This window comes from Mus caroli, chromosome 1, assembly GCF_900094665.2.
Source record: "Mus caroli chromosome 1, CAROLI_EIJ_v1.1, whole genome shotgun sequence".
NCBI classification, from domain to species: domain Eukaryota; kingdom Metazoa; phylum Chordata; class Mammalia; order Rodentia; family Muridae; genus Mus; species Mus caroli.
Genome location: NC_034570.1, coordinates 164,887,197 through 164,911,794, shown reverse-complemented (window position 1 = coordinate 164,911,794; position 24,598 = coordinate 164,887,197). Strand labels below are relative to the sequence as shown.

Genomic DNA, 24,598 nt, shown 5'->3' with positions numbered 1-24,598 from the left:
ATGGCCTCAACAGGTACATCAAGGCATATGAGTGCCCCATCATACACACATTAATAATAATAAAAGTGATAATAATAAATACATTTTAAAGGCTAGTTCTGCAGTTGTAGATTAATTAATATGTTTACAGAATTAAAGGACAAAATGGAAAATTCTACAGTTATCCTTGAGGCTTACAGTAAAATCTACAAACCAGCAATGACAAAAAGATTTGTTAACTATAAAAATTTTTACTTTTATTACTGGATTTGACTTAATGCACTCTCCATGAGGTGAAACCCAGACCAGACACTACTTGAGTGACCAAGAACCAGACACTAGGGTAAAAACAAATACTACTGTTTAAAACATAGCAACAAAGGGCACCTAATGACATCCTGCTATACTCAGAGATCAGTGCCTTGCTAGGCCATCATCAGAGAAACTTCCTCCTGTGGCAGATGGGAACAAATACAGGAAGCCATAGCTAGACAATATGCAGAAAGTGAGAGAACATGTAATACGCAGCCCTAGATGGAATTTCTCTATCAAATACCTCCCCTCAGGGCTCAGGCAATGCTATGGGGAAGAATGTAAGAGCCAGATGGGATGGAAGTCATGGAGAAAACAAGCCCCTTTAAATCAACTTGAGCTAAGCTCATATGCACTTACAGAGACCAAAGCAGCAAGCACAGGACCTTGTATATGTCTTTACCAGTTTCTGTGTTTATATTATGGCTTCCAGTTTTGTGATTTTATAGGATTCTAAGTGTACAAATGACTGGGTCTCTGATTCTTGTCCTTATCTTAGGCTCTTTTCCTTCTGTTTACTAGATTTTACTTTTAAAATATGTTACCTTTCACAAATATCGATGCTATGGAAGTTTGAGAAATGTCATTATTTTTTGTATCAGTAAGAAAGATAGCTTAAGATGAAGACTCTTCATAATATAGGCCTCCCCATCTCAAACACACATGTATCATAAACCAGGATTGCAAAGGTTTCATGGAAAAGTAAATGAGAAAGCAAGCCATGGCTGAAAGGGAAAGTAAGGAAATTTACTTACTTATCTCAGCTCTGGCCCCAGTACACAGATGAAAACTTAAGAAATTCCCTTGAAGATATGACTCATAAAACAGACCAAAAAATCCTGCAGGGCTTCCATCTGAACTCAATTACCAGATTTCATTAAAAACAAAAACAAAAAAACAAAAACAAAATGAAAGCAAAACAAAACAAAAAACAGATCCTGGCCTCCTAAGTAAAACATAACAAGAAAACAAAACAAACACGAGCCTCACACACAGCCCAAGCAAACAAACAAACTCCAGCAAAAGCAGAGGGTTTAAGTTAACTTGTTAGAGTGCCTTCACTTGAATGGCACAATTCCTCTCTGGAGGAAGCTAATTTTAACTCAGCCACTAATTAATGCTAAGATCCATTCCATTATAAAACACGTTTCATTTTCAGAGATGTTAAGTGCAACAAAATGTGCAACTCGGAATGGAAAACTCATAGGATCATGGGCATATCAAATTGTTCGGTCTCAACAAAATATGAACATTGTATCAGACTATCCTAGGCGATTAGGGAAGTCACAATGGTTTTTAGGAAATTGGATTCATGCAGACTAGGATTTTGGGCTACAAAGCAATTAACTGCAAATGAACAGATTTGATTGTAAACAAGACCAAGAAAACCAAGGTACTTGAAACAATCACAATGAACATACACACAAATGACTTCTTGCTCAAAGAAGCAAGTTAAAACTGAGCATTGATAAAATATATTTTAAATTTCAAAACTTGTGGGCTAGAAAGTAGAATTCAATTTTTAAAATTTTATTTAGTTTTGTGTTGGAAGAGTCTAGATGTAGACAATGTCTTCCCCCTTCTCACAAGGTCTTAATGAAAATGAAGTTCACTTCTAATGAGGATACTCACTCTCAAAGGGGGTCTAGGGCTTAGAGATAATGATTAAGGGACTACAGGAAAGGACACGAATGACCCTAAGGTAGCTGTACCATAGCTGTATACAGACAGGTCTCTGCTATAACACTGCTACATCAGTATTCAACCTGTGGGGTCACAACACTTTGAGGGTTCAATGACCCTTTCAAAGGGGTGGCCAAAGACCACTGGAAATATCATATATTTACATTACAATTCATAATTCAATTCATCATTATAGTGATGAAGTAGCAAAAAAATAATTTTGTGGTTGGGGCCATCTCAACCATAAGAACTGAATTAAAGGGTCTCAGCATTAGGAAGGTTGAGAACCACTGATGTACATATGTGAGCCTCTCCCACTAGACCCCGATGACATGTGCAACTAGAACAAAATTGCATAGAAATGACTGAGAATCCTAGTGGCTGATATTCAGGAAAAAGCCACCTAGAAGAATATGTTAACAGCTCATAGGACTAGTCATGATGGACTCCCATATGCAAGCATAGCTAATCTCATGAGCATGGCAGTTGCTTGACTCAAGAAGACAATGTTGGAATACACAGTATGTGTATGAATTATGTCCATGAATGACCAGCTGAGCCTGTAGATGACAGAGGACTACTTTTGAGAGTTGGTTCTCTTCTTTTACCATCTGGGTCCTAGAGACTGGACCCAGATTACCAGGTTTGGTATCAGGTTTCTTTACCTACTAAGCGATCTCAACAGTCCCAGAAAGTAGAACTCCAAAACAAAGTAATAGCTGTAAACATATTAAGAAAAGTTGAAAGTAAATGTTTTTCTTTTCTTTTTTTTTAATTTCTGATGTAACTGGTAAAAATCACAAAATATCCAGACAAGTCATAGAATGAAAATATTACAATTGGAGCAATGGTTCTCTCTGACTCTGTTGCCTGTCTTTGGATCCCTTTCCTCTAGCTGGGCTGGCTTCCTTGTCTGGCCTCAGTGGCAGAGGATGTACATAGACCTGCTATGACTTGATATCCCAGGGCAGGTTGGTACACACAGGGGCCTCCCTTTCTCTGAGGAGGAGAGACAGAATGAGGAAGAGGGGTGTGGGAGGGAACTGGAATGAGAAGAGGGAGGGGGGATATAAAGGGAATAAATAAATTAATTAATGGGAAAAAAGAAAAGAAATAATTTTACAGGGTAGAAAAATGTGAATTGGAAAGTAAATAAACCAATTTATTATAAAAGAATGGGGAATGGCACATGGCCCTAAATAGCTGATTCTTTGAAATGATAAATTAAATAGACACATTTGCTGAAAAAATGGCCATGAGAGAGCAGACACAGATATACATCAATATCAACGAAAGGGTACAGAAGAAGAGTTATCAAGAAAATGAATTAGACCAGAGACTGCATTCTGTCCTTTGCTTGTTAAGTACTCATTTCATGGTATAATATTAGAAACATAAAAGGGATTATACGAAGACCTCAAACTCAGGAGGCAGAGGATCCTGGACTGTATGAGAACCATCCTCTTGTGCATCAATTCATTGTCTCTGGTGTTTACTCTGGATGCAATATGGCAGCTTTTTCAAGGTCTTGCTATTGTTAGTTCATTGCCAAGAAGGACTATAAAATAGAATTGTGTGCTAAAATAGACCCATGCTCTCCTAAGATGCTTTTGTTAGAGGATGTATATATGTATATATATATATATGTATATATATATATATATATATATATATATATAATCATAATGAGAATTGAGACTAAGATGAGCAGGATATCCAGACTGAACGGAACAAAGGACAAGATACATAAATGCATAATGAGACAGAAGACAGCAAAGCTTTCCTCTCACAGACTTAATGTTTGAATTTGGGGCTAAGAAAACTAGGTTTGCAGCTGAGGGAGAACACAGGTTGAGGAGGTTGGAGAAACCATAAAGTAAGAGTAGTTTGGGGAAACGTGTATCTCTAACAAGGTACCTGGCAAGGCTGTGTTGCTGATGCTGATGTAGGTGATGCTAATAGAGTAGCCATCAGGTCCGCACTAATTCCCCATACCTTCCTAGCTCATTGTTCTGCAGGCGCCCAGCCTACTGCTCTAAATTGACAGTTATGCTACATTAGCGCATCCTGTGTCTTAAGGAGGCCATGACATTTCTACGGCCACACTTTCCTTTTAGGGTATGATGCCCACAGAGTACAGAGGAATGGTCAAGTTCTAATACAATACAGATTTACCATTAGTTTTAAACATCTTCACTGCCACGGGGCCTGGGATACAGATGATTTTGTGTGAGTGTCAGCATGAGTATGCAGTGTGCTCGTGGTTATAAGAAGTCCAGATAAACTTTTATTACAACAGATAACCTACAGTTTAAGATCCTAATAAACTATAGCCCTGAACAACAGACTGAGCTTACAAATATTCTCCTGTTGCTTTTGTCCCTTAGATTTTCATAGACACAAAGGTAATGATGATATTTATATTGGCAGATAAGATCTATAAGCGAGTACACAATTTACAAAGTGTCGAACATATATGGCTAGGTTTATTGTCACATGGCTATTGGGTGTAGAACAGAGTCCCGAGAAAAGACTTATCACTACTTGCCAAAAATAATATGAAACATCTCTACAAATACCCATATTTCAGTCATTAGGGTTTAAAATCTTATAATCAAATCCTAGATTGGGCAACAGACCATTGCTCACTTCATAATCAGCTTTTAAGAAAGCCAGGATTCATTTCCTGGCAGGGAACCACTTCACTCCCTGATACTGGAGAAGTCATTTGTCAGGAGTGACATTCTCTTTCTCCATTCCCTCACCTGTAACATGGGCACTACAAAACGGCCCAACCCACTCATTAGAAGTTGAGAGACCTAGTTGACTCAAGTCTCAAGACCTCTTCCAGCCCTCCTTTGGGACCAGACACAATTAGTATAGAAGACACATTCACAATTATAAGTATGTGACAAAACTCTTTTCCCAGATAACATGGCTCATCAGGACTATGGCTATCCGGAGTCAAATTCTTCCCTGACGCCAGTTCAGAGCTGTGAGAGCAGAGGAGGAAAATAATAACACGCCAATAAGATTTGGCATTTATAAATGTACTTTCAGTGCTTGGATAAATCTTTGCTTCACTGGCCCAACAGTATTTGTAAGATATTCCTGGCATGTGGAAAGCTGCACAGCTCGGTCATACGGAGAGAAATACCTTCTTCATAAGAGCGAGCAAGGCGTCTCACAACAGCTGTTGAGGTGAAAAGCAAGCACTAAAGGGAGCTATTTGCAGGCTAACTGGATTCTTTAACATCCTGACATTTTTGAGGAGATGAAAGCAGTTTGTAACAGGAGGGGGGAATTATTCTCCTTCTAGTTCACATCTATAAGACTATTTCCTACAAGTACCAAACATAAGAGGTCCAAGCCGCCATGGAGATGTCATTGTAAGGGAACTTGTAACTTGTATCTGACTTGTAACTGATGGGTCTCCTACAGTCTATTGTCACCCCTTAAGTCCTCTAACCATCTGCTTTTGTATTCTCTTTCACCTAGGAAACCATGTCCTTCTCCCATAGAAATGTAAGATCAATATCAACCAACCAGACACCTCAGAGCTTCCAGGGTCTAAACAACGGAGGGACCCATGCATAGCTCCAGCTGCATATGTAGCAGAGGATGATCTTATCTGGCATCAATGAGGGGGGAGCTCCTTGATCCTGTGAAGGTGCAATGCCCTAGCATAGGGAGGTGAGGCAGGAATGGGTGGGTGGGTTGGGGAGCACCTACCTAGAAGCAGAGGGGAGGAGGGTTGGTAATATAGGGGGTTTTTGAGGGGAAACTGGGATGGAGGATAACATTTAAAATGCAAATAAATAAAATAACCAATAATAAAAAACAGAAACACAGGATCTAGAAGGAGATGAGTGAGCACTGGTAAGGTAACAAGAAGGGGATGTGATGAAATATAAGAGATACATCTCAGTTGTGTTTCCTGTAGTGTTGATAACATGTTCTGAAAAGCAGCATGAGGGAGAAAGAGTTATGCTGGATCTGGGCTCAAGGGTCCAGTCCCTCATGATAGGGAAGTCTGAGGACCGGGTGTGAGGCAGCTGGTCAGGTTGCACTCATCACCAAGAGATGGACAATGACAGATTCTTATGCTCAGCTTATCTACTCCTTTTTACACAATTCATGACCCAAGTAGGGACCAGTGCTGCTCACATCAATTAGCATAAGCATGGCTAGAGCCTAACCTAATCTAGTCCCTACAGGGTGTGCTTGTAGGCTTGTCCCAAATTAAACCCACAAATGTGATTAAAAAAATAGGCCATCCTGTGTCTCCTTTTATCCCTCTTATAAATGGTTCTTCAACCTCAGAATTTCTGTTTTTTCTTCCATCTACTAGTGTATCTCCTGACTCAATGACTTAAAATAGACCAAAGTACAAATAAAATAGATTTTGATACGAACGTCCATTGTCTTCTTATATGCAAACCAATGGTTGTGTCTCTGGGTATATGCTCTCATTAGCCAGATTCCTGGAATGAACCATCTACCAGTATTTCTTCTTTTTATTTTAAACTGACATCCTGTTACATAATCCCGATCTTCTACTAGTAAATCAAATGAGGTTTTTTTGAACTTAGAGTTTAGGCCACTGACCATCTGAAGACATCACCTCCTTTAAATGATCTCCAGCATCCCTGCAGCATCATTACAACTTGCTTATAGTGATGTCACACCATCCTACACCCAAGCTTGGCTCCCAAGCACTGAAGCAAGCACTCGGCACTCCAACTTGTTTGGTTTATACACAGCTCAAGGATCTTATTTCACCTCTCTCCACGTTTCTTTCACAACTATATATAACATTAGCCACTAATATCCAAAATCCAGGCAATCTCCATTATTGAACAGGAGGAGGTGAGGATCCAAAAGGAGAAACACAAAGTGAAATGAAATGTTTAGAAGGGTGAGGCCCTCAGGCCCAAGGAGGGACATAAGTGCTTTCAAGAGAGGCAATAAAACACAGCGAGACAAAACACATGCGGCATGTGACTGTCGGGAAGAAGAATGCTGGTAGGCTTTGCACCAACAACCCAGGAAAGGAGAAGACAGCAGAACCATGCTGTTCCTGTTCTGAGAGAAAAGTCGGTTCATGCAGGACTCTGTCAGAACAAACTATCTATGGTCAAAAAAGAGAAAACTGTGGACTTCCTCTTGAAAATACTGTTCTTATTCTATAACATCATCCCTAGAAAGCCCTCCTAATTGAACACTGCAATATAAAGATATTCAAATCCATGTGACTGCATAAGAGCTAAGAAGAAAGGTAAGTCCACATCTCCCACCATCCTAAGCGGCAGACTGTGGCTGAAGGGAGGCCCTGCAAAAGCTTGCAGGGCTAGCAGAGAGGGCAAGGAGGTGCCCTGCTGCATACCAGTTCTACTGAGATGTCCACTTTTCTCTATATCTACACCTAAAAATTGTCTTGTTTGACAATCCCATGCATTTATAGTGAATTTTAGGCATTTCCACCACCATCCCTCTCTGCCATCCTCTTTCCTCTCCACTGCAGCCCTTTTCTCAGCAAGCTGACTTCACGTTTCCTTTGTGTGGCCCACTAAGTTTAATTTGAGGTTTTTGCCTGAGTAAGGGTGAGGGGTTACTTAATAAAAATTAATATAAAAAAATGCTGGGTGGAAAATGCTGGGTGGTGGTGATATATGCCTTTAATTCCAGCATGTGGGAGGCAGAGGCAGGTAGATCTCTATGAGTTTGTCTATCCTGGTTTACTGAGCAAGTTCCAGGACAGCCAGGGCTACATAGGAAAACCTTGTCTCAAAAAAAAAAAAAAATAACAACTACAACAAGTGTGTAATGAATTAGAGAGGACGAACTCTTAGGAGAAGATGAGTGGCTAACGAGAAGCCTGGAAAAACTTGAACTGATTTGATGATTGTTTCCTCCGCAGTGTTACTCAGAAGACCAAAAGACAATGAATCATTTCAAAATAAACTACCAAAATAGAAACGAGCATCAACAGTCCCGTGGCTAAGACGCTGGCAAGGTTCGCCTTCATTTTAAATACGACCAGTATTTCCCAACATATCTGTTCAGTTAGTTCTAATTTCAAAGTTTATTTCCTTCATGTGTTTGGAGTTTAATGTGGCTGGTAGACTGAGGTAAAAATCCAGAATTCCACTTGAACATTTAGTATGACCTTATTCTACCAACTTTAACTTCGCCTGTAGGATCTGAAAACCCATCTCTTATTATTTCAAAATATCTTGGGTTTTCCTGCTGTTATTTTTCATCAATGTTTTTAAAGTGTTTAAACTTCTCTAAGGAAGAAGTAAAAAAATGTTAACAGGAATACATTATTTCTGTTGTGGGAGATATGACTCCCTTTGTTTCAGGATGGAGTTAAGAAATAGCAAAGAAAAAAAAAATGCCAGTATCTTTTAACGTCTATTTTTCTTTAACAGATAACGATAAATATTCATCCTCTGATTTATGTATAATTGCCTGAGAGACAAGAGTTCTATCATTTTATTTTTTCCCACATGTGTAGGTATGTGCAGTATGCATGCTATGTATGCATCTAACTTGTGTATGTGTGTATGTATGTGTTTGTATGTGTGTGTTTCTGTATATATGTGTGTGTATGTGTTTATGCATATGTATGGGTGTTTGTCTGTGTCTATGTGTATCTTGTCAAGTGCTTCCTGAACCATCTTTCTGGTCCAATATCCATCCATTTAATGACTAAATTCATTAGTCATTCTATTCTGTACTCCACACTAAGCATTATGCCTTAATTTAGGTGTCACGTATAAACATTAAAATTAAATATTCTCTGAATATTAATTAGTGGGCTTGGGGGATCAGAAGGACATTGAAATGGGTAATTGTTTATGCATATTTACTTTTTAGATATTTACATATAAAACTTTTATAGCTATATATCTCCTCATGCTCTGAATATATTGTGACCTTGACAATATATGCATATTCATGCAAGAAGTAAATTATGAGAGCATGCAGCTGTTGGCCAACGTGATTTATAGCTGCTTCGGAAGCCAGTAGACATTGTTCACACTGAACGCCTCACTACTCGTTTCCTCTATGACCTGGTAGGTCTACTGATAACATAGAATGTAACATACATCATGGAGCTTACATAAATGTTAAGAACCCTGAATGGCTGTGCATGCCTGTGCAGGCTACTGGAGTAGACACACAAGAGATTCACATTAGCAGTTTAAGCCTGAAAGGCACCAAGACAGAATACTGGAGCTGGGGCTGTAGTTCATTGAAGAAAAGTTTGGGTAGCATGGGCAAAGACTTGGCTTTGATTGACACAGGGCAAAAAAAAACCATAGGAATTTAGCATTTCTTAGAATAGTCTGAAAGGAAAATACTTTGAGACAGGGTTTTGCTTTATAGCTGGTTCTCTTTATATCCTGCTCCTCAAATCCTGGGATACTGGTGTACAACATCAGTATCTTTTCAAAGAGTATGAAAGTGTAGAATGTGACATGCAAAATGTATTTAATAGACTGTTTTAATGAGTTTGAAATTCAGTGAGCTTACATTTGAGTAGAAGGCTTAGCTACTTAAGCAGCAGAGTTCACACAAACTTATATTCGTTTCCTGCCCTCCATTTCCTCCTCTTTTTTTTTTAACTGAGTCTCATGTAGCCCAGTTGTCCCCAAACATGTTACAGAGGCAAAGATGACCTAATGCTTTCAATCCTCCTGCCTTCATCTCTCAAATTCTGGGATTACATACACGTGTACCACAAAAGCCACCTTCACACGTTTGAAATCAAATGAAGAGATTTTAGAATACTGACTTATCAGGCTAGGGACAGATTCCACATTATTCAGGAGAAGAAGTACAGCTATGTTGTATGAGTTTCTAAATAGTCATCAGGCTTGGCAGCCCTCACCTTTACCTGTTGAGTCATACCAAGGGCCCTCAATGCTTACTTTCCTGGATCTATATTAAGTTCTCAACATCATGACTACAAAATAAACTATATTTACAATCTTAATTCACTACATCCCATTATCACTAATTAATCAAATAGAAAATAAAACTTGAAATCGTGCTGTCTAACTTTAGGTAATGATTTAGCGCATGAGGGTAATGTTGAACTAAGGCTCATCTGCAGCACTCACTAAAAAAAAAAAAAAAAATTGGGACATCTGGTAATTTCTGTCCTTTTTCAAGTCTTCAAGGTGAATTCAAGCTCTGATTTGTTCAGCATATCTTCCCCTTTTTTCCTTAATTTATTGAAATTATTTTTTTATCTCAGTTATTTGCATTGCCTTATTTATCCTACACTCTTTCTGGAGGGCCTTGACTGGAGTAGCCCAAGGATCTTGGATCTCTTGGCCACCCTTCTCATGTGTTTTGTAGACTGATTCTTATGTCAAATAGTCTAAAGGTCTAAACTTATAGAGCCATCACATCAAATGATTCTAATCCACTTATATTTTCCTTCTCCCAATTCTACTAGCAATGTGGCAACTAGAGCCACAAAAAAAAAAAAAAAAAAAAAACCCAAAAACAGCAAAAAGGACTTTATAGATTATGTTGTAAGGTTATGTTTTCATAACACTCTAAGAACTCTCACTTACTTTGCGAACTGTTTTGGTGAGTTAAATAATATACAACCGGGTTTGGCAATCTACTGGATGTAGCATGCAAAATTTGCATCCTTTCACACTAATCTAGGGTTTCCTGTGTCAATAATAACCCCTCACTTTCAAAAATCACTACAGATGTGAATTTCTGTGCCACAGTCTTACCAGAGGGCTTAAAACCATATTTTCACTCCAAATATGCTAATGTTTCTCCTTAGGAGACTGTGTGAGAGAGAATGGAAACCTGACCTTGATCTCATGCAGGAAATTGCTGTTTGAAATGTAGAAATATGCAGGGTGTTTGAGGGGGAGAAACCTGTGTTGACAGGACACTTACTGCCTGGTTTGTTTTTGTTTTAAGTACAGCATCTACATGATCATGTTGAATTCTCACAACAAATGAAGAAAACTGAGCAAGGAAAGATGAGGGGGGCTGCCACAGGTCAAGGGATCATGGCCATCTTTCTGTTGGGTGTTTGTTGTTAAAATTTCCAACCCCAAGAAGCCCTCATAAAAAAAATCACAGAATCCAGTTGTTATAATTATAAGCTATATGCCTGGATTGGGCATATTTATCACTATACTAACATATTCTCCAGCTATATGACTCCTTGCTACTTGTGGTTTCTCCTGAACATGCAGTTCTAGTCCATCACAGCCTCCTACTCCTCTTCCTCAGTTCTCTCCCTTTCTACCTGTCACCACTCTCAAACATCCAGTCCCACCTTTCCCCTCCCCTGCCCAATCACTGGCTCTAGCCTTTGTTGACCAGTAAAATGGTTCACATGAGATCACCTGAGTATGTGATGGGCTGATGGACTGCTCCTGGAGGGCTTCCCCTCTTGAGGAAGAATTAACATCAGAATACAAACAGCACCAGGCCAACCCACAACTGGTATTGGTAGAATATTTGGTAATTTCTCTCCCTTCCTTCTTACTTCAACTCTTCAAGGTGAATGTAGTCATAGCTTTTATTGATCAAAGACAACAACTACATTGTCTTTCATACAATGAGAAAAATAAGTTACTGTCTTTAAGCTACACATAGAAAAGACATTCATGCAATGAGACATGGAAATGAGATGACTTAAGAATTTGATGATGTTAAAGTTCTCCCAGTGAAAGTAGAATTCACGTTATAAAGGGCCTCTCATTATTTTCAGCATGTGATTGCCATTCAAGAGGGAACACCATAGCTCTTCTTATTTTATTGACCCTTTTTTTCTGCTCCACATTTGTCCACAAAGATTGGCACATCATTTTTTTTTCTTCTTTATTGTGTGCTTGCCTCACATTGCCCAGACTAAGTTAGCCACAATATTTCAGGAGTTCAGGCCACCCAACCAGGACTTTACAGTGATGTCCACAGGAAAACTTAGACTTCAGTCCTTAGTGGCTAATGGCAATTACTATATGCCAAGTAGCACTCTGCTGTTTGTGGTTTAAAGATGAGAAGATGGGGGAGGGGAGTTTCAATAACTTTCCCTGAGTGTGACAATATACTTTTAAAGGTAAAACTAGGATTTCAACGTCCATCATTCATGCCAGAATTTGAACTTAACCCCTACAATCATAACTTGCCATGGCGGGGTCATTGGTCTGACAGTCAGCCTGGGTTCTACCTTTGTGAGGCTGCATAGCTTTCCTTTCGATCCTGTAAGCCTCCAGTAGAGCTTTGTGGCTGCAAGTTAAACAAACTCTTTAACCAAAGGTGGAGTCATTTAAATTACCATCTATTAAACAACATTCTAACTTCCCTGGTGAAATGTCTGTCTACACAAAATCATCTATAACTGCTGCAATTCTTTTATGCTTCATGCTCCACCTGCTGAGAAAATAAATTCACAGTAACCTTGGACTATTTTCTTGGACTACTTTTATTTCACTAGCTTTCTTCCTTCCTCTGGAATTGCTACCATGCTGGAAGCCTGACTTCTCAAGTTGAACACCCTAATGAACTGGTTTATTATGCTTAAGTACACCTGACAACTTCGGTTATTAATCTCCAGCCTTCTATTTCTACTGTCTATTTCTTTTTAAAAATGAAACTGGTAAGACTGTATCCCACTTCTTTCTTGCCTTAACTTGCCTCCTTTCTAACCCTAACCACATGTACGTCAAAGCACAGTGATTAGGATCTCCATAAAAGCATAGCGATTTGATGACTATTTTTCTTGCTCTTTAGAAGGAATATGTTCAGGAGTTCTAAGCTTTATCAATGTGGGGCCTTCTAGAGATAGTTTTGTTGTTTAGACCTCTAACTATTTTTCAGTAGTGGAGAATGAAAGGACTTGAGTCCATGAAACTGGCCATTTCTTAATATGAATCCATAAAAAGCAAAGCATCTTCAATGAATTCTCCTATATAATTTTATCTACAATTAGGGGGAGGTCAGGGGGATGAACATTCTCCGGAGCAGACAGTACTGAAATCTTTCTATTTAGAGTGCATAAAAGCTGAAAGCAAGAACATTTCATCTTCATCCCCCTCCCTCAAAAGCCACAGAACCTGCAGAGGGAGCCACTGTTCTCACAAAGATATATATAAAAAAAAAATGATGCGGACACAAAAGGCAATCAGTTTCTAAAGGGCTGAACTTAGAAGATACCACATGGCCTGAAGGTAAAATGCCAGGATATAAAGGATTTCTCCAGAAAGCCTTTAGCTTCTCCTCTGGGCCTCTAGACAGTAAATCTTCTGGCATGATTTGAAGTAGTTAACTAAAAAATCCAAATTGGGAAGTAAACTCCAACTCTCTTGACTTTATCAATATTGTGAAGGGAATGATGTCATTGTTTGGGGGTTCTGCAAAGACATTCCATGTTGCTTCAGTTTTAATGCCAGGCTGGAGCCTGCACTGTCTGCCAGCATCAGCAGATAAACAAGACCTGTAGTCTTTCTATTCATCTCTGGATAGTCACTCAGAAAGATTCTGGAAAATATGCCTATTAGGAACTAAACATTTCAGTTTTCATTTCATCCTTGTGCCAGAAGTCCATTCCTTGGATAAACACTTTACAAACTGACACTCTAAAAGTCACCAAACATGATAAAGTATGTGTGCATCAGTCAGGGCTGATTAAATATTTTCTCTGCCATGATGAATGAATACTTCTATACTATATGAAACCTTTGGAACTAATAGCTCTCCCACTTCTCTCACCATTTTTTTTTTTGCTTTGTCTTTATTTTGCATGAAAGAATATTTTTCCATTTCGACTGATTTGTTATGCAATCTTGGCTTTGCTAAAATATCACTCCAGGGATACTACATGCAGTAGTAGTAGTTAGTTTTAAAATATGTGAATTAAAATTCTTTTTAAGATGTGCTTTTTTTTTTTTCTAAACTATTGCTTGCTTTGGGTCACTGGTTGCTTCAAGTGTCTTTGCTTACATCTAAATAAAATATGACAGGAGGAATAATCTACCATATTATCTTTAAGACAGGGTTGTGGAGCATAGTGGCACACATAGTGGCTCCAATCCCTGTACAAAGAATTGTAAGGCAGGCGGCTCAGGAGTTTAAGACTAGTCTGGGCTAAATAGCAAAAATCCTCTCCCTAATTCTTACAATGAATTTTAAAAGATTCTTTGATGCAGTTCAAGTAAATAATCAGCTATGCAGTCAAAGCTTTGTAACATAATAATGCTAAAAGACCTTGACACATTGCTTCAGTATCACTGTGATAATGGATTTTTATCCCTCTTTAAATTCCTTGGCAATTTCATACGTGTAGTCAATATATCCAAGTCATACTCACCCCTTACCTTCTTGTCTCTCCTCATCCCCTGCTCATGCCACTCTTCATTCCCCCTTCCTACGTTCAAATGATTTTATGTGTGCAGAGCTGAAACAGGTCCCCCCAGCTTCTGTGATCCTGACTACCACGGCCAGGCCATGTCAGATCCAGAAAGCAGCATTGCATAGCAGTCATAGCACTTCTCCCCATAACCTAGTTCTGATCACCTTACTGTTTCTTTAACAAATTCTTTATTGTCTTATAGTGAGAAAATTAACTATAGGGGACAAGGGTATGGCAAGTGAGGACCACAGGACTAATGTGCTTAGAAAGTGAGGGTCAATGCTGAACACAGGGAGGGAGAACGCAGCACTGATCGGCTACAGTCACTCTATGGTTTTTAGCATCCTGAAGAAAGAGACTTCTATCCTGAAACATTCTATCCTAAAAGTTTGAGGAGCTTGGCAAGAGGGCTCAATGGGTAAGGCATTTACTGCCCAGCCTGACAACTCAAGTTCAAGCTCCAGGACCCATGTGACAAAAGGAGAGAACCAACTCCTACAAGTTGTCCTCAGATTTCTGTAAGTGGGCGTGGCACTTGTGCATCCATAGATATTACCTAGACATGTTCTCTCTGTGTGTCTGTCTGTCTGTCTCTCTCTCTCTCTCTTTTTCATTCTCTCTCTCTCTCTCTGTCTCTTTCTCTCTCTCTCACACACACACACACACATAAATATAGAGGAAAGTATTTAAATATGTTAAAACTGTATATGTAAAACTTCAGTAATACAGGTATACATATTGCACACATCTATACATCAGCACATATATAATTCTCATGTATATATGATCCTATTACAAAATATAAGCATCTTCAACCAAAATGTTTAAAATGTACACCAAAGTCAGAGGAATGTGTCCTTACAGGTACAAGTGGCTCCTAAACTGTTTGCTTTTTCATGTGCGTAACTTTTTCTTCAAATCCTATTCATTTTTTATTTTTATAGGTATTTTCTTTATTTACATTTCAAATGTTATACCCTTTCTTCGTTTCCCCTCCAAAAACCCCGTAACCTCTCCCCCTTCCCCTGCTTGCCATACTTTCTCCTTCAGACATCTGAAGCTGGACTCAGCAACTCTGATACTTGGAAATGGCACTCATTTCTAAAATCAAACCTGCCACCAGGCTGTCACCGGGTCATTCAGAAAACATAAACTAACTCTTCTTAAGCATTCACTGTACCACCCAGATTTAAGGAAAATACACAAATAAACTAGGAATTAAGCAGAAATTTCCTTTGATTAAGAGGCTTTCAATACATTCACAGAAATGACAATGGCCCAGTGTATTTTCTGTATCAAGGTTAGAAATGGCTGATAGAAGACCGGGGAATGAAGACAAAGTTTGTGAGTCCAAACTTACATAAACAGACCAAGTAGAATTTGTTTATTCCAGATCTTACCCCTAGGATCGATGCGATTTGTCTTATGATAATGTGATATATAGAAAATGACAAGAATAAAGATTTAAAAACATAGAAAGATGATGAGACAGTGTAAGTTTAAATGAATACAACTTCTTGGCTCACCTTTTCATCAGCCATATTGAGTGAACTGACATGTCTAGTACACAGATGTAGTGAGTGTTACACAGTTTTATTTCAGTTTTAGCTGACTTCGTCAGAGGTGGGGGGGGCAATTTAAGAACACAAAGTAGTGTCCTAAAAGACCAAGGCATGGAGTTCTACTGATGTGTATACAGACAGTGAGCACATTATAGGATCCACTAGTGGGGGTGGCAGGTAGCAGGGTCAAGAATACAGCTAGTGCTTCACAGATACACACAAAGGAGACTCAGAACTTTAGAATCTGGTTAAAAACAACTGACTACTCCCCCGTCAGCCTGAGAGGATCCAGTCAACCTGACTGAGTGGCATTCTTGGCACACCAGGCAGAAACATTTCTCCTGGCTTACAAGCAATTCTTACAGAAGTAGGAGCTTAGTTCATGCTGGCAAACATGGGTCATGGAGAGTAAATATTGTGAGATTTTTATTTTTAAGTCTGGCATCCTGGGAGTTCTCAGAGTCAGAATTGCTCAGCCAAAGGTTGGTGAGAGGTTATATGGCTTGCGACACGCAGTGAAGGATCCCAAGGCAGATTGGAGAATGTTTCTGTCTGTTCTACTCTGGTCTGTGGTTCATGAGAAGAGAGTCTATGAAGGGACTCTAGGCAGCCAGAGCATGGCAAACATGGCTCTTGCAGAATATTGCCCTTCTTCCCCATTCCTTTTGCCTTACTTTAAAACTAAACAAACAAACAAACAAACAAGCAAACAACAACAAAACCCATTAGATTGCACTCTAAAGCCAGTCATTAAGATCTATTCCCTTATTTGGCCACTTCCACCCTAAGAGGCTCCAGGTCTAGCCATGGAGGTATTGGCATTCAGCACTCCAAAGCTCCCTTGTTTTGCCTAAGTAATATGCTCAATTAGAAGTAAACACCTCATCCTAGCATGGGGTTTGCCTATTTACCTTTATAAACTGCCATTTTTCTAGGGGCCACGACTGTCTCCCCTCGATGTTTAAAGAGTACATACAGGTTTCTAAACCTCCAGAGTTGACTGTGATACCCAAATGATTCTTCTTGGATTTATTAGTCTTTCTGTTAAACTTTTGATAGGTTGGCTGCCATATATTATGCTGCATCATGGGATACAAGAATGTTCCTGAGTGTTTCTTTGCCAAGACCTCCATTTTATTTTTTATTGACAAAGTCTTTAGACTTGGAATTCTCCCAGTCTTACTCCAAATACAGCTAATTCTCTTAGGTAGAGCAATGAGAAGACAGTACCTCACTTCTTCCAGAATGATACTTGCAAGTAGAACCTAAAGTGTATAGTCCCTAGCCTCTTTGTGGTCTATTTATGCAACCATATTGGGGTGTGTGTGTGTGTGTGTGTGTGTGTGTGTGTGTATGTCTCTCTCTGTGTGTGTATGTGTGTGTTTATGTGTGTGCAAGTGTACATATGTTTGTAGGTATGTATCTGTATGTTTATATGGAAGCTGGAGGCTAACATTTGAGTATTTTTCTCTCTAATTTTCCACTTTAGTTTTTAAAACAGATCTCTTTCTGAACCTGAAAGTCAGTTATTTGTCAGGATGAGCTGGCCTGTAAGCTCAAAGAGACCCCCCTACCTGCATTCCCAGCTCTGGAACTATAGGTGTGCAGTGCCGTGATCAGCTTTCTGCATGGTAGCTAGGGAGCCAAACTCAGCATGCTTGTGAAGCAAGCACCTCAATGAGTGACCTACCTCCCAGACCCTACTACTATATGGTTTTTAGTCTCTAATGATGATAATAATATAACAGTAACACAGAAGCTAACATCTATCAATCACTTACCAAGTACTAAAGCATCTGTCAGGGACCATGTCATTCAGTCTTCTTTAACAAAAGTAAATACTGACGGTTTTAATCCTAGTTTAAGGTATAGAGCGATGGAAAGTCACAGGCCTGGCTCAAAAATCAAAGGCCCCTAGAAGGGTTATGTTGTTGTTCTTCACAGAGCTACTGTTGGTCACTGTCCAGCCTATGTAGTAATGCTGGTGAAATGGCATAAAGAAACACTCTGGGGTGGGGTGGAGGGTATTAAATGTTTTAGATAACCCATTACTTATGTTCATTTCTAAACATCAAAATTGCTGTAGTACTAAGCATTTTATCATAAGTATTTACATTGAGTTTGTGGTTGATACAAATTATGTCTTTACTTCAGCTTTTGCCTTAGAACTTGACAATTCTTTAATCAGCCTGCCTAGCACAGCTACTCAGGAGCTTCCCAGTGTGTGCTCCCTGCACAGAGGCTGTTAAAAACTTGTCCGGTGGGGCTGGTGAGATGGCTCAGTGGGTAAGAGCACCCGACTGCTCTTCCAAAGGTCCAGAGTTCAAATCCCAGCAACCACATGGTGGCTAACAACCATCTGTAACGAGATCTGGCGCCCTCTTCTGGAGTGTCTGAAGACAGCTACAGTGTACTTACATATAATAAATAAATCTTTAAAAAAAAAAAACAAAAAAAAACTTGTCTGGTAAAGGAACGACAAGGAATTTATTCAATAAAATCCTTTCCCCGAGAATACATGGAGTCTCTCCCAAGCGTGATCACTAGTTGTACTATTTCCTTGGGTGGGTTATGATCTCTAGCTGGGATTGAGACACCAGCCTAGTTGTGACAGCAGGTGTGAGATGTGGTTAACACTTCCTTCTCTGGACTTTAAGGAAAGCATATTTCTCTTTATGCATAGTTGGGCCCCATCCCATCAGCTGAAGCCTGTATGCTGAGGAGCAGGAAGGAATTCTGTCCCCACCAATCAGGAAGGAATTCTGTCTCCAAACTGATGTTAGACTTGAGGCTGCAACATCAGCTGCTTTGGGTTTGCCTGGTTAATTTTAGACTTGCTAGCTTCTACAAGCATGTGAAACAGTTTTAGAAGTCACTCTCCCAGCCTCTCCCTTATTTTCATCACCCCTCCCCCATCTCATTTCTCTTTCTCTCTTTTTCCTTCCCTCCCTTTTCTCCCCACTTCTTTCTCTGCAGATACATTTTCTTTGTCTTTCTCTTTATTAGTCAGACTTTTTCACAGAAAAAAAAATGTTTTCTCCTAGAGAATGACTAAGAGCAGAGAAGAAGAGACCGTGAAGACAGAGAAATGGAGACTCCTGAGGAATTTTTTCCTAACCATGACCCTGACTGCAAATCTTCATTCTAAAAGTGCAGGTCACTCAAGGAAACTCAAGGATTCCTCTGTGGGATTCTTTTGTATATTGAAATGGAAAGTTCCTATCACTAAACTTTTCAACCTTGATTCTTGAAACAAGTTTCCTGAGGATGTCTGAGTAAGATGGTGGATTAGAAGCTGCCAGCATGGGTTGGGCAAAGAAAAATCAGAATATGGAAAAAAAATACACAGAAAGATAGGGTGGAGCTTTGGAAATCCAAAAGGGACAGAGAAGAGAGCTGAAAAATGCATAGAGCAAGAAGAGAAGAATCATGGGGAAGCCTCAAATAAAACCAGTGATGTTCTCTTTATCTCTTCTGCAAACTGAGCTTCAAAGAGAAGGCTATTCAATAAAATGATCCCTCAAATAACACAGGAAAAATATTCGGACAAGAGGGACTGCACGTGTAATGTAAACACGGAAAGCAAGGAAGCATGACTAAAATACTGTAATTCTTCAGCTCCTGAATTCAAAAAGGCCAAGTGGATAAAAGGGTTTACGAGTTGTAAGTGTCAAAGTGATCTACAACCTCAAAAAATCAAAAATAAGTGGATGGACAAACAGACATAATCAATCCATGACTTGGAGAGAAAAGCCAAAAATAGAAAGTCTGCAGTATGGATGAAACATATCCAGTGCCAAAAAGAGAATCATCAGGAATTTAATATTATTCAAATCCTTTTATTTTTTTAAAATTTTAATTTAAAATAATAGTAAAACTTTAATTTGAAATTATAGTTAAAAACCAGAAAGAATTAAATAAAATAAAGAAAAATAAACTGTGAAGAATTATCAAATAGACTCAACCTACCAGAAGAAAGAATGAGAATGTCAAGAAGGAACAGCAAGGTTGAGGAATGTGGCATCAAAGATCAAGAAAAAAAAAACAGAAGAAGAAGAAGAAAGCCAATGACCATGATGACAACCTTGGGACACAATCAAGACAAAATCAACAATGGGATAAAAGTAAGAACTGTTATTGAGAATCTATTCAGTAGCAAAAGCAGAAAATTCCCCAAATTTAGTGGAAAATGTGGGGATCCAATCACAAGAAACTTTTACAATTTCCAAATGGGTATGATGACAGAATTTCTCTATGGTACTTTACAAGCAAGGCACTAAAGGTATGAAATAAAGAAAAGATGTCATAGAAAAGTACCTACTCAGAAAGACAAATCCATTAGAATACTCTTATACTGTGTGACACAAATCCTAAAAGCCAGAAAATCATGGAATGGCACATGTCAAACTTAGAAAATAAAAGTAAGAGTGACCAAAATTGCTGCATACAGAAGAGTAAAATAATAGCCATGGTAAGGATAAGGAGCAGCTAATATCAGGAAAGTCCAATGAGATGTAATAATAAGGAAGATATCATAATAAACCCTGTTATTTTGTATGCTAATAAAAAAGTAAGTACAAACAAAACAAAATCCACTTTCTCCATGTCTTGTGTAGTCTTGTGTTTCCTTACTTCAGAATACCATTGGAAAATGGCAGCACAGTTCATTACAAGGCAGTATACAACAGAACTATGTGCTGTACTGACTCACAAATTCACTGTGGCTTTAAAGTACACTCTTACATTGATTCCAAGTTTATGCTTGAAGGTAACAAAACAAAACAAAACAAACAAACCACCCCCCACAAACAATTGGCTCCTGGGGTTAAAATAAACTAAATGCTTTCATAAGGCTATTCTGAAAAGGGATATCATATTAAAGGAAAGTGATGCCTTACCATTTATGAGTCTCTGTCAGGGCAGTCTCCTGTGACTCTTGGTCAATTTTAGCTGAAAATGCAAGAAAAAGATGTGAAATAGGTGCCGGGCTCTACCATTTCATAGAGTATACAATCTAAACAACATGGAGTTGATTTGATTACAGATTCTAATGATCTCCAACCAAATATTATCTTAACCCTGTTAATGTCAGTGATATGGTAGAAACATTATTAAATTTGATTAAATTGACACTAATATGTGAGAACACAGGATTTTAACATAACCAACCAAAACTTTTAGGTTAAGAATAATTTCTTTACATCTGACACAGAGACCTAAGGAATGGAAACACTACTTTCATAGTTACATTGAGTGTGCAGGGACCTAAACACCAACGCGGGTTCAAATACCAAGTTGGAAATTAAAACAAATGAAGCTGATACAGATTTTAAACTCTGTGTAGCCACACCCTTGGGGACAGATCTCAAGTGACTGATTATGATCTGTTCTGAAAGGGGGGACATTATTATTCACCCATTTATCTGCTATAATATTTTTGTCAGTGCTGCGGATCAAATCTAGGGCCTTGCCTATGCCAGGCAAGGCCGCTATCACTGACCTTCAAGCTTACATTTATTTGCTCTATGTTTTTCTCTAAAAACAAAATGTCTGACAGAAAGTCACAGATCAAATTTAGGATGGTGGAATGAAGATTTCATATTGCATAGAAATCACATAGACACTCCAAAAGTAAAATATATGGCAGCAACTTTCACCTTCTTTCTAAGAAATTCTGTAAATATTCTATGACTCTACTCTCTTTCTCTTGCTGCATATATATTTGACATAAAAGTTTCAGAGACACAAAGGAAGGCACTCATTATTTTCAGTCAACTAAGAGGGAGGGCAAAACATTAGTTATGACTTTGCATATTAACAATTGCATGGTTGTTACCTACTGAAAGCTAGAATATCACCAAACTATGGGACAATACCGAAAAATATCATTACCAAACCTACACAACCTTCAAAATGCCTCTCTCACAAAAATAGATGTGCCCATGATAAAAACATACACAAATAGTAAATAATCTATTTATAAACCTTCCCTGTTGGGTCACACTTGGAGCCATTTGGAGAAATAAGAAGGCAAAGTGGAGAAGTGGTAACTGAATGAACTCTGAAATCATAAAAAAAAAAAATTGGCAGTGTTGACCAAATAAAATCTATAATCCTTTGGGTATTATTAAAGTGTCTCTCTCACTACTTAAAACACAATAGTGCAGCTTGAGTTGGTTAGTGTTTTACAGTTTTAAGACTGCTCTGCAAGGTCTGTACTGCATGTCCACTGCCCTGACACATGTCAGCCTAACACTCTCCTCCATGGATGTCAGAATATAACAGGGATTATTTGAGTTGGCAGCGGGAGTTTTTGTTTTCTCCTTTCCTTTCCCTTTTTTGTACTTTAGATTGTTTACATGCATTTACAGGTCAATCATTAGCCACTTGAAAGGCTGGGATACACATTAGATATTGAACTCAGAAAGGCTCTAGTACGAACACACTGTCATAAAAACTACCTTGAGCATGTCTAAAATAAAACATGATTTGCTTCCGGAAACAATTCTAGAATAACCTAAAGTGCCTTCAGAGAAAAATAACAAGGGCAGCCCAAATGAACACTACTTTGACAAAGGACCGCTTGCTTGTTTTCTTGAAAAATACACAGATTAAAAGCATTGATGGAAATTGATGGGAATAATTTCTAGACTAGTTTAGAAGATTCAAGTAAATGATTTATGAAACTAAAAGCACATGAAACCAAAACTCTTAAGAACTTTTTAAATTCCCATCAGATTAATGTGAATTCCATGACATTTACCAATCAGATTCACTTGTCAACATATGCAAATTATTTAGCACAATGTCTGTAATGACCAATACATGTGAAGTGAATGTCTTCCTTACGTTTGGGCATTGAAAGATCTTTTAGTGAGTCAACCACTGTTTTATAATGTTTTGACATGATATCAAGATGCAGAAAATATATTCTTGCAGCTTTTCAAAATCGTATGCCCCTAAATCATGGTAAGTGGAATGAAGTGAGTCTTGCTAGTTCACAGTAATAATTCCTTTTGATGTCTACTGACCCAGCTCTTGTTTCAGTGCCTGAGAAAGTTGGCTTCAAAAAATTAAAACCAAAACCACTTTAATCCAATGTGGCAGGAGATTGATCCATACCAAAGAAATAAAACATAAAAACAGATCTCCTTACCAAACCTAATAACCATGCTACAATAATAAAGTCAAATTAGAATAACAGGCAATGCCCGGGACTTCTCTACTATCCACTATTTTCACGTGATTTTTAAGCTACAGGGACTTGTATATTGAAACTCTAATCAGCTTTGATAAACAGTCTAATTGGAGATCAAAGAAGTGCATTAAAGGCCAAATTTCAACTCTGAATGTAGAGTCAACAATGCAAGGAGCCAGGGCAGATTTCCTTTTGTATTGCACTCTGAAGAAGAAGAAAAAAAAAAATTCTGAGAGTGACACATGGTGACACAGGTCTGTTAATCCCAGAACATAGGCTGTAGAGTGCAGGTCAGGGAATCAAACTTTGAGGCCAGTCTGACCTACACTGTGAGACCTTGTCTTAAACCCAAGAGTAGGGGACATAACTGAATGGTAGGGCACTCTCCCACTATCTGCCACGTCTTTGTTCAACATAACAAAAAGCCTTAAAGTTTAAGTGAATACAGCATCAAGCATAGGGCTTTCCAGAAACAAACGCAATGATTTGCTGCCAGAGTCCCCCTTTCGGGCCACTTTTTAAAACAAAACTCAGAGTATGGTAATTGTATAAAACAATTTCTCTGTGATGTGAACATAGATTTTGATGCTAAAGAAAGCTTTGCCTACTTAGAGTAATGCAGATGAACCCTGCAAACTGAAATAAACTGTCATTGTGACAAGTAAAAGTCTGCCTTCATGGAGGGGCAGGGCACAATCTTTTCATGCACAGTGATCAAAAACTCAGCATAGTTGTATCTGCAGAGACTCATTAAGTCTGTTAAAGATGACATAGAAATTAATATAACTTGCTATATGTACTAGAAACCTATTTTCTGAATATTTAAATTTCCTGAGTTATTTTTTTTCTGAAATAAAATAAAAATAATGACTTGTTGCAGGCTAGTGAGGTGGCTCAGTGGCTGGGGATGCTTTACTGTACAAGGCTGCTGACTTGAGTTTGAACCCCAGGAGCCATGTAAAGATGGAAGGAAAGGGCAGACTCTGCTAAATTGTCCCTTGACCTCAACACAGGCAGGTAAGCAGGCAGGCACATGATTCTGTGAAGTGTTATAAAAAAAAAAAAAAACACGTTCTTCTACATAGTAATTCCTTATATGTGTATAATCCACTATCAACAAAAGATTATGATTAAATTATGCTCAATGAATAGTATAAAAGAATGGAGAAGAAAATATTTACATTTCAGAATTTATATTTCATGCAAGATTTCATCCTCTACTCTTCATAGAAAATAGCTCATTTCTTTGTTGATACCTATGATTATGTGACAGCACCCTGGTCACTTCTAGACTGATTAGGGACTATATCTCTGTGGCATAGCACTTGTCTAGTAAACATACATAAAGTCTTGAAAAAATAGCATCACAAACAAACCAACCAAACTTACCATGATTCTAAGTCAAGTTTGTACAGGGAAGTCAAAGGAACATTTAAAATGGCACATAGGCTGGGTTCGATA

The 24,598-nt window shown here is 38.5% G+C and overlaps 1 protein-coding gene across 1 annotated transcript in view; it reads right to left on the bottom strand.

Moving 5' to 3' along the window:
• The window catches only part of Fmn2 (formin 2), a 310,737-nt gene that overhangs the window by 54,338 nt on the left and 231,801 nt on the right, over window positions 1-24,598 (bottom strand). The window contains 1 exon segment of the mRNA XM_021173977.2: window positions 20,838-20,889. Coding sequence (XP_021029636.1) covers window positions 20,838-20,889 — 52 coding nt within the window.